The following is an 11,379-nucleotide window of genomic DNA, read 5'->3' on the forward strand; positions in this document are numbered from 1 at the left end:
ATTTCCTTTTTTGAAAGTTTTTTTCTTTACTTGTTTTTTTTTTAATGCAGTGTTTCAATAGACATAGGAAAGTTGAATTTATAACCAAGTTCTAAATACAAGAGGTTCCAACTGTAATATTTATTGTTTATCTATTATTGGCTGGTAATTCCTGTTTCATCTTGTACTTAAGCTTTTTTAAAGGAACACCAAATTTCTATAAGGAAGCTGACTTCAAGGGGTAATGATAATATCGTTACACTAGAATTATGATTTTTATTTTTAATTACTACCAGTTATTATCAATACTTATAAAAGCAGATACTCCAGTTGAAACTACATCACCTAAGTGAAATTGGTTGACACCATTGTTTAGGTTTTTGAGTTATCATGTAATAAAAAAGAAGCAGAAAAAAGAAGAACAAGAAATTCAAACTTGCTATGATATTTACAAACATTCCCATTGTGACTCAGTCATTACATAGATATTGTTATAAAAGAAAACACTGTTTAGTATTGTAAAGTTCTGATGATCTGTTGAGTAGATATTTAAAATAACACTTCAATGAACAATCTGAGCCATCCTTACCTAGGCAGTGCTACTGCCTACCTGATAAAACTGTAACTTAAAACCATATGTAATAAGAATTAAGCAAGTTATACATGCGTGTATCAGTGAAAAGGTATCACATTCAACTCCATAAAAAAATTGTGTTTTCAGCATTGTCTTATATATTGCAGAGCCATTTGCAACCAACATCAAGAAATCCCTATGTTGGAAGGGGGTTTCCATCATCCATGGGTAGTCACCATAACAGTGGCTCTCCAAGAGAAACCCTTTCTTGCAGCTCTAATGGGAATTCAGATAGAGCTCCAACTCCGCCAGTAAGACCAGGAGTGCGATTCCCAGAGATGTCTCTTCCATTCCAACTTGCAGGTTATTACTCCCCTAACCATCCCCTCAACTGCTATAATTTGGCAATGGATAGAGCTGTACAGTCATCATTACCTTCTCTAGCTAATGAACCCCACAATCTCCCTCATTCCATGATCCCAGTAACAGATCACCCATACTCTGATGGTCAAGTAAAACTTATAGGTTAGTCCTACAAATAATAGTAGTACCTTTCTGCCTTTATGCACACAATTATAATTGTTGTGCCTTTGAGATTTCTATTCACAGAAATATTACTTAACAGTTGTTTGGTTTTATAATTCTTTCACAAATATTTTATGAAATAATCTCTTTAAGGATATTTTGATATCAAAAACTTATATTCTAATCCTTTAACTTTTTAATAATTATAATAATAAACAAGCTTATAACACCAAACTTGTTATTTTTCTTTAATTACTAGTATTAAAATGTTTTTTATACACCAATATGCACTACAAAAATAGAATAATACATTTAACTTTTTTATTGTCAGTGTTCTATATATATGACGCAAATTTTAAACAGAGTTGTTTGTTAAAAGAATTAAATTCCTATACAAAAAACAGATAATATTAAATGTCAATACATAGGCAATGAGTTTGATTCAGTTTTATTGGGTTTACAGACATTATATCTGCATATAACATATATATGTGTTGACAAATATCTAGGATTTTGTATTTCTATTTGTTACAAATGCCATCTAGTGATCATTATTTGGGTTTTCTTTTGGCAATTATCCATTGTACCCATGTTATTCTTTTCACAGAAAACCCGTATCATCCACTGAATGAAGAATCTGATGCAGGATGTGTTCCTGACTACTGTGCAGAAGATCTGAACCTGAAACACCGGACACCAGAGTCCAGCGTTGCTGGAGATGCTGACTATGCTGTAATCCCTGGTGTGACAAATTATTTTATTATTTTACAGATATCATTACAAAACAAACACTCATTTCACTGCTACGTAAATAGTTTTCCTAACTGAGATGTGTTTCTTACCACTGTTCAACTGTAGATGTCATAACTTCAAGCAAAAAGTTATTTAAAGTGGGTACTATGTACTTCTATTCATGTAAGCTTACTTCAGAAGTTTTCTCTTGCATTACCAGTAGTATTCTTGTGTATTTCAGGAAATCAATTTTATGTTACAGTTGCACAACTTGATATTTGAAAGCCATGGATGGATCAATCGTAGCGTTTAATGACGTAGTGAAAATTTTCCAACTCACAATTGGTATTTTATGAACAAGTTTATAATTTGGGAAGAATCAGTATGATAAAGTTCTGTTAAATTTTAATCAACTTTCATTTGGCAATCACTATCTCTTAATGTTCTAATTGTAGCTTTGTGGTTAATTTCAAACAAACAAATAATGTTATAATTACTGCTCATTCTTAGTTCTACTAATTATCACAAAGATGCCAACTCTGATATCAACATTCTATTTTGTCAAGACATATCATGTGGTACTCAACCTGTTTAAAGATCATTAGTAGTATGTTTTTTTATGCAATTACCCACTGGTAGAACCCACTGGCATGCATTTCTCTACATGAAATGGACACTTGAATTCATAAATGACAATTGACTGCTTGTTCTTAGGTTCACATCCTTAAAATTATATTCTTATTGGTATAGGATTGTAAGCAATAATTTTATTTTTTACATGGGGAAATAACATGTACCAAGGAGTTTTATAAACATAATAAACTTAGCAGTTTTGCCATTGATTATAATAATATCAATAAAATGTTAAATAAATTACCTTCCCCAAAAGCTGTATAGTTGAATGTGCCTATGAAACTATGATAATGGTATTACCATATGTAGGACAACAGTAGCAACATGTTAAAAAAAATTTTTTATCAATTCCAGACAGAATTTACTCATAGATACAGATTATACATGTGTTTAAATCGACTGTAAGAATTAGAAATGTACTTGAAGGATATTGCTTCTAAAGATAAGTGGTCATTTTTCATCTATAAGCTCACATGTCATTGTCATGTCGAGAAATTTGGGCTCCACTTCTACTCATGTGAAAGAAGATGCTCTGGAAACTTGACAAGTATTGCATGACATGTTTGTACAAAATGTAGTGTTGATACCACAGCTGAAAACCTTTTGATAAGTAAAGAAAGCTGAGGTTCAGCACCATCTACATATTCAAGAGAATTTGGTTATTATTAATCTGATTTGATTTGATATCACATTTCCTAAAGTAGAAGCTTGTTCCAAATTTTGAATAATATTGAATTACTTGCATACTTTCTGCTGATTGTCTGTCAGTTTATGGGCAATTCAAGTGTTTTCTACAACTTAAGCAAACTTATACTTTAGGAAAGTACACAATTAAGTAATTTTTATGATTTTGCTTGAGATTAATAATAGTGTTACTTATTAAAAAATATCAGCAAGAGATTTTACAAAGTGATGTAACAAAAATAATAACAATGAACGTTATGATGTAACAAAAATAATAACAATGAATGTTATGATGTAACAAAATAATAACAATGAATGTTATGATGTAACAAAATAATAACAATGAATGTTATGATGTAACAAAATAATAACAATGAATGTTATGATGTAACAAAATAATAACGATGAATGTTATGATGTAACAAAAATAATAACAATGAATGTTATGGGGCCTGAATGATTCATAAGTAGGTCACAACTGCAAGTAGTAGAAGCTGCATACCAGTGTGATTAAACACAACAAGGAAAATATAGTGCTATGCTATGAGTCTCAGCAGTCACTGTAATTTATATTTTATTGCTACTTGTTTATAGGAAATTATATATATATAGTCACAATTCTTGTTGAAATTCTAATGAATTCCACCTTTTGCTGAATACTATAGCAACATTAAATATATTTGAAGGAAGCTGTATATTAGGGTACATACCTTACTTGTACTTTAAGTGTGGTTGAGGTGAATAACTTTAATGCATTTTTCATAATGCAGTGCTATATCAACTGAGCTAACTTACATTGTTTCCAGGTGATTGTCCCTCATGGATAAGTACAACTGACCATAGCAATAGCTCCTGTACAAGTGCCCGCTCCAGTGGAGCTAGTTCATCAGATGGCTCTTTTTATACAGAAACAGATTTTGCCAGTGCTATTGCACGAGCAGCCCAGAATGCAGGCTACAGAGTCGATGGGTCTCTGGTCACAGACCCCAACATCTGTAAGTAATCATTCTACATTATTCAGGCTATAAGACCTGGTTGAAAACTATTGTCAATATGACAAAAAACGTGTTAACACTTTTTTCTTATCATATTACTGCACAGTTAATAATAAAATAAAATAATTTTACAATCCTGTCTATTACAATATTAAATTATAATTATTATCCAAAGAAAACCAGTTGTTTATACCTTGATTCAAAACCAATCAGGGTAAATCAGCTTTAACACCTAAATAAATTCAACAATGATCCATACTTCAATACCTCATTCTTGATTGACACTACTCGTATAATATGTATTATAATATAGTGTAGCAAGTGAATTTGTAAGCTAGTATCCTAGAAGATTTGAACAATTTTTCATTAAACATACAATTGCATCTTTGAATAGAATAAGTACTAAATATTTGTATTTAAATTGAGGTTTGTAATGTCTCTACAGCTTCCCAAAAGAAACATATCCCACGACATCAGGCCTACCGGCCTTCCAGTCCTTACAGCACTGACAGTAATTTAAGTACCGTAATTCAACCTCGACCACCCCATCCAAAGTTAAAGAAGAGGATCCAAGGTAGTCGAACAGGATCAGGTACTTTAAATGTGATATAAATTAATTATAAATGTTTCAATTTCCTTCATACTGATTATAAAATATCTTGAAAACAAGCTGCATTTCAAGTTCTGTGAACACTCTTTAAAAATTCGTACTCATTCTGTTATTCTACATTATTTTGGTGTTTGGTGATCCATTAAAGTTTCTTAGAACTATTTATGGTACAAAATTATTGCTAAATTATAAACAGCTGCTACGCATGAATGTCTGTGTTGCTGACTCTTGTTCTATTGAGTTCCCATAAGGAACCACTTATATCATACAGTCATTGAACTAAGAATTAATTAGACACACTTTGAAGTTTTGGCATCAGATTGAAATCATTGTTATGTTTTTATTACTTATGCATTCTTGTTGTGATGAGCTTAAATCTATCTATGTAATTTTATTTTACTTGGTCAAGTGTTCATAATTTTCGTCAAGTAACAAGAAGAGCCTTTTTTTTTGTCAATTCAGTAAAAACACAAGATACTAAGAGCCACAAAGCATGTAACCCCTATTTCGATAATTGGACAGCAAGAGGGATAAAGAGCTTCAGGTTGCCGACTCTTGTTCTATTGAGTTCCCATAAGGAACCACTTATATCATAGAGTCACTGAACTAAGAATTAATTAGACACACTGAAATAAATGTGATATAATAAGTTGAATAGAAATAAAATATTTTCATTTTTTCAAATATTATTAGTGCATGACATTCATACCATAATTCAACTTAAAATTTGTCCAGAATGCACAAATAATGAAAAATGTAAACTATCAACTCATAGTTAAACTCATTTAAATATGTTTATCAAAAATATCATCAAAGGATAGTTCTATTATTAATTATTACTTAACTCTGCCATGGAAACATACATGTTCCTCTCTACATCACTGCCGTGAAGTTTTAAATTTCGTACCACCATGAAGAAATTTTATCAGTTTCAGTTTTCAGATAATTATTAAACTTCTTGAACGAGTGTCTGTTTGTTTTATACTGGTCCTTCAATGGGTCAGCAGTAAGTTTAAAAAAAATCTGGGGTTTGGTTCCCTGTGGTGGACATAGTGTAGACTGCCAGTTGTATAGCTTTGCACTACTAAAACAACAAGTTTATATTGTATATCTAAAAATAAACGGGAAACAAGGAGAATTTTTAATTTAGATATGTGTCAGTTAAAGAGTTAAGCATGATTATTACACTTCCAATAATATTCAAATGGTATAACTTATTTTATTTTATTTTTTGTGTCAACAAATAAAACAACATATTTAGCTAATTTCATACTATTTATTGGAGAGAAAAAATCACTATTGAAAAAAAGTCATCTTAATGAGACATGTTAAATAGATATTTCTTTTCTCTCCAGGGCCTCAAAGCTCTGTCAATACTCCATCAAGTGCATCAGATCGAATAGGATCATATGAAACTTCCTTGTTGCCAAGTGGAAGGTTTCCTGCCACTGGTCAAGAGTCTATACAAGTAGACAGTTGTAAGTTACAAACTCTTTAGACATGTAAATATGAAAGTTACTGAAAATATAAAATTGGCTTTATGCAGTTGTTTAGAATAAACCATTAATTTGCAAGGTGAGTATACAATATTACACACACACATATCTATATATATATATATATATATATATACCACCCTCCTGTGATTTTTAAAGCTGTTTTATAATTTAACAGCAAAGGAAGTATTGTAAAACTTGTACTGTAGTCTACATTTAATATTTATAATTTGGTACAAAAGAATTTCTACCAGTTTGTTTCACCCCCAGAAGCATCACTAGATACTTAAAAGATTCGGAGTTGAGGCCCATAGATACAGGAATTTTTGGCATTTCAATATGATATTGATCATGGTTTTCTATTCTGATTTTTAAAAACACCAACCGGGGATTCAGGGCACTGTCAAATACAGTTGGGGCATGGGCCCTGCATGTCAGTACCTAGCAATGCCTCTGATCACCCATAAAATCATGTATATTGATACTTAGCTCCAACTGAAAGTTACCATTACTACGATCTTCCATAAATAAAACAATAAACTGGAGAGTGCCCTTCATTCATAACAATAATCTACATTCAATAATTAAATTGTGTATTACAGGCAATTAATGACTTTCCATTTAATGGTATAAGTTCATTGTCATATTATGAAAGAAATTTTTTTTAAATACAAAAATTAAATAGCATGTATTTGTGTATAAAACCACTTCTTTCTCAGAAATATCTGAACACCCATTTTTCGTAGCCATGACCTATCCAACATTTGCACACTAAGCACTGTGATCTATCTCTAAAATGCCTGCATTTAAAGTGACTATTGGACATTAAGAGATCATTTAGGAATATATTTCATAGGCCAAGGTACAAGCCTCTGATCATCAGGCAAATGATTCTTGCTACAGTACACATACTACCCATGGAAAGGCCTAATTAGAACCCATATCTTAACCATTTAGAATATCTTTTGCACCATCTGAGAAGTTTAACTTGAAAGTATAGACCACACTTTTAGAATATAAACAAACGACCAAGCTTTTGATGCAAAAAATAAATTGTACTCGACACTAGTGAAAATATAGTTTAAATCAAATAGGAGCAGTTATTCAGTTCAAGGACAGTGCTACACTGTATTGGGACAGTTAACTAGAATGATTTATGACTACATGACCAGTTACTTCTGGCAGGACAGTGCATTTAGATGTATGTTTCAAGTCAAATCTTGCTTTCTGCTAAAATTTAACATATTAGGTTCTTCATTTCTCTGACAATTACATAAAACTACATAGATAATACACTGCTTTCCTCTCTTCTCATGTACAGCAACAGATACTCTACCAAGCTATAATAAGCCCAATTTTCCATCGTGCTCAAGCCAAGGCTCCAATTCCTCAGGTAGACGCCGGCAGAAACAAGGACTTACATTGAATGAAGTGCAGTTACACATGGCACCACTGTTGCCAAGATCTGAAAAGGAAGGAGACGGTAGTAAACAAGCTATAAGCTTAGAAAAATAAAAATTGTAAGTACTAGCTTCAACCTCAGTTATGAATAATAATTCTTAAGAATATAAAGTAAAATCTCAACATGCATTATTTTTTCCTTAGCTTGAAATTTTGCATGAAAATTATTCTTTTGTATAATGAAAAATTACTTGCTTAGGAAATTCAAACTAACTATGTAAATACTATCTTTGAAAAGGCTTGAAAACCAAAGTGGAAATGAGATGATAAAAAGTATCTTCAAAAATATAGCATAAACTATAAAAACTCTAATATTGTTGACTTTTAAGGAAACTATAGAAGTTCTAATATTGTTGACTTTTAAGGAAACTATAGAAGTTCTAATATTGTTGACTTTTAAGGAAACTATAGAAACTCTAATATTGTTGACTTTTAAGGAAACTATAGAAGTTCTAATATTGTTGACTTTTAAGGAAACTATAGAAGTTCTAATATTGTTGACTTTTAAGGAAACTATAGAAACTCTAATATTGTTGACTTTTAAGGAAACTATAGAAACTCTAATATTGTTGACTTTTAAGAAAACTATAGAAACTCTAATATTGTTGACTTTTAAGGAGATCGGAGTGCTCTTGTAAAATTGGCTCAGGTGAAAGTTTCAAGAATATTGTGTTTGCTGTAATATAAAACCCAAGTATCATGTAACACAATTGACTTAAAACTTGTGGAAACATTGTTCTAAAACTAGGTTAAAAATCCTGTGTTTAAAAAATATGAGCCAGATATTTTAATGGCAAATGTTGCTTTCTTTCCTTCTATAACATCTTGCTCACGGTTTTAGGCTTTTGTGGTTTTTAAAAATTTTGATAATGTGTCTACAGCTTTTCAGATTAAATGTGTTTTACTTCATCCTACATGCATGCCAAATCGTTGATTCTATCTGGGTAGATTTTCTTTTAACAATAAAGGATAAACCATCTGCCATCTAACAAAAATTTTAAATAATAGTTTTATAACTATATTATTCTTTAAAGTAAGGTGAATGTACGGTGTAAAATCAATTCTATAACTTATATTATTAAGCAAATCACATGTTAAACTTGGGTGTCTTAACATTTTTGTTTTTCAAGGTTGTTTATGGTTTTAAAGTGTTAATATTTTATAGACCACAAGTATGGCTAGATGATTCTACCTGTACTAGATAATGTATAATTCATCTTGTACACTGGGAACAAGTACTATCGAATGTGTAAAATACATGTGCTTATCCTTTTCCTTAATTTATTAGGATTACTTTATTTACTGTAGTAGAAATATTTATGGTATAAAATACTAAAAATTACACATGATCATGTATAAGTTAAATTATAGTTTGAAAGTTAACTGTATACGCATAGGTGTCAGAAATAAAATGATTTTAGGTATTATACACAATTTTTTTGGAATGTACCTTTTCCCTTTAGTCTGAGATGTTTTACTTACTGGTACACTTCTCACAATTTTTTAATTTACCTAAAGAAATGAAAACAGACAGGACAGGAATCACACCTGTAACTCCTCTTACAGAGCAGATGCTTTAGCTAAATAAACTACTAATCTATTGAAAACTACAAGTCTCTGTTCTAACTTCATTGGTTGGTAAGGATGAAGTTTAGGCTCCACTCTTGAGCTGTTCTGCCTTGTCTTAGTTTTCAGGTCTTCAGAAAACAAAAAAGTCCTTTCTATTTCATGTGACTTCTGGAGTCAGTTAATTGGAACTTGTCACACCTAAGTTCATCTAAAATGTTCAGTCAACTATGTGATTAGCCTTCATACTTATAATTAAATTCACCATAAGTGACATTTTTTCAATTTGTAATGACATTTAAAACTGTGAACTATAAAATATATTGTTACGACAGTGGAAGTCACGTAACGCTAGTAACACGTCAGGAGATTCTAGAACGATCGGGGAACATCACGATTAATCCAGTATTTGCTAGGTGCCCTCTATTCTTGTATATAAGTGTGCCAGATAAAGCGAGACAATCAATCAGAATTGAATAGCGGACAGAGAGATTGAAGATATAGGTGGACAATTGAGTCAAGCACGGTATTAATAAAGTGCGTAAATCGTTCATTGAGAATGATAGCGTGTGTTTAAATGACTGTGGAAATTAAGTGTATTGCAAAGTTGTATTGAGAAAGAATAAACTAGTTTTATTTAAGAAAGGATTTGTATCGCTGAAGTTTCTCGGAAAGAATTTCTATGAAAAATTAACAAACGAACACAGACGTAACAAACTGGTGTCAGAGAGTGGGATAAGAAAAGAAGAAGATGGAAATGAGAAGTGGCAAATCAAACTACAGCTTAGCATATTTGATGGCAGCAATACAAGAACAGCAAAAGAAACGAAAAGATAAACAAGAAAAGAGACAACAACAATGGCAAGAAAACTTGCAACAGTGGCAGCTCGAACAGCAAAACAAACAAGAAGAACGAGAAAAGAAACAAGAAGAGAGATTACAGCAGTTGTTGGAGGAAAAGAAAAGAAACAAGAAGAACGAGAAAAGAAACAAGAAGAGAGACTACACCAGTGGTTGGAGGAGAAAGAAAATAAACAAGAAGAGAGACTACAGCAGTGGCAACTGGAACAAGAAAGGAAACAGGAAGAAAGTCTCCAACAGTTGCGGGAAAGTCAGCAGCAACTACAGGAAAGTCAACAACAATGGCAAGAAGTACAAATGGAAAACATTAGTAAATTTCAAAATGAATTAGATACATTAAAGAATAATTTACTGTATTTTACACAAGGAGGATATATTAGTCATCAACCTAATCAGCCTCAGACAACAGGAAGCCCCTTCCAGACCCCGCAGCTAAACCCTAATGCAGTCCTGTTAGAAGTCACAACCCAGATATGAATGTCAGCAATAAGGATGATCTAGTACGAAGGAAGCCACAGGAATACGATGGGAAGGCACCGTGGGAAGCATATAGAGCACAATTTGAGCTTCTGGCAGAGATGAACGGATAGACAGAGGAGCAGAAAGCAGTATATCTGGCAACAAACCTAAAGGGACAACCACTGGAAATACTTGGACAGTCGTCAGCAGACGACGGACACAGCTATAAAGCACTGGTAGCTGCTCTAGAGCTCAGGTATGGAACTCAAAATCAGTCTGAAGTCTACAGGGCTAGGTTTAGGACTAGAGTCCGTGTTAAAGGGGAGAGCCTGCAAGAGCTGGCACTGGAATTGGAAAGTATGGCACACAAGGCCTACCCAACTGTGCCACCCGATGTACTCAAGTTGTTGCTGAGGGATCAGTTTGTAGATGCCTTGGACAGTCCTCAACTGAAGATACAAGTGAAGCAAGCACACCCCTCTACTATACAACATGCAATGGTCAGAGCTCTTGAATTTGAATCTTATGTTAAGTCCAGCACAGAGGTACCAAGGTTGGTACAGTCATCAGGATTCAAGGCCAGAAAAGGTCAGCTTTCAGAGAGGTTTGAGGGACTTTGCTGGCACTGTAACAAATCTGGGCACAAGAAAGCTCAATGCTGGAAACTTCAACACAGGGAAGATGCCACGGCAGGAAAGGCTGCTACCCAGAAAGGTTGTTGGAACTGTAGAGAGCAAGGACATATGATGAGCCAGTGTGAGAAGAATACCACCAATGAGTCAGCCTCGGGGAAACCAGTAGTGG

The 11,379-nt window shown here is 32.7% G+C and overlaps 1 protein-coding gene across 1 annotated transcript in view; it reads left to right on the forward strand.

Annotated features, from left to right (window-relative positions):
• LOC106471767 (roundabout homolog 1-like) overlaps positions 1-11,379 on the forward strand; it is a 58,357-nt gene that overhangs the window by 39,970 nt on the left and 7,008 nt on the right. Inside the window, exons 20-25 of the mRNA XM_022400376.1 lie at positions 721-1,078; positions 1,686-1,820; positions 3,934-4,122; positions 4,568-4,714; positions 6,088-6,210; positions 7,550-7,748. Of these exons, the coding sequence (XP_022256084.1) occupies positions 721-1,078; positions 1,686-1,820; positions 3,934-4,122; positions 4,568-4,714; positions 6,088-6,210; positions 7,550-7,743 (1,146 nt within the window). The 3' untranslated portion in view covers positions 7,744-7,748. The remainder of the gene's footprint in view (positions 1-720; positions 1,079-1,685; positions 1,821-3,933; positions 4,123-4,567; positions 4,715-6,087; positions 6,211-7,549; positions 7,749-11,379) is intronic.

Source organism: Limulus polyphemus, unplaced genomic scaffold (genome assembly GCF_000517525.1).
Source record: "Limulus polyphemus unplaced genomic scaffold, Limulus_polyphemus-2.1.2 Scaffold4842, whole genome shotgun sequence".
In the NCBI taxonomy this organism is placed as follows: Eukaryota; Metazoa; Arthropoda; class Merostomata; order Xiphosura; family Limulidae; genus Limulus; species Limulus polyphemus.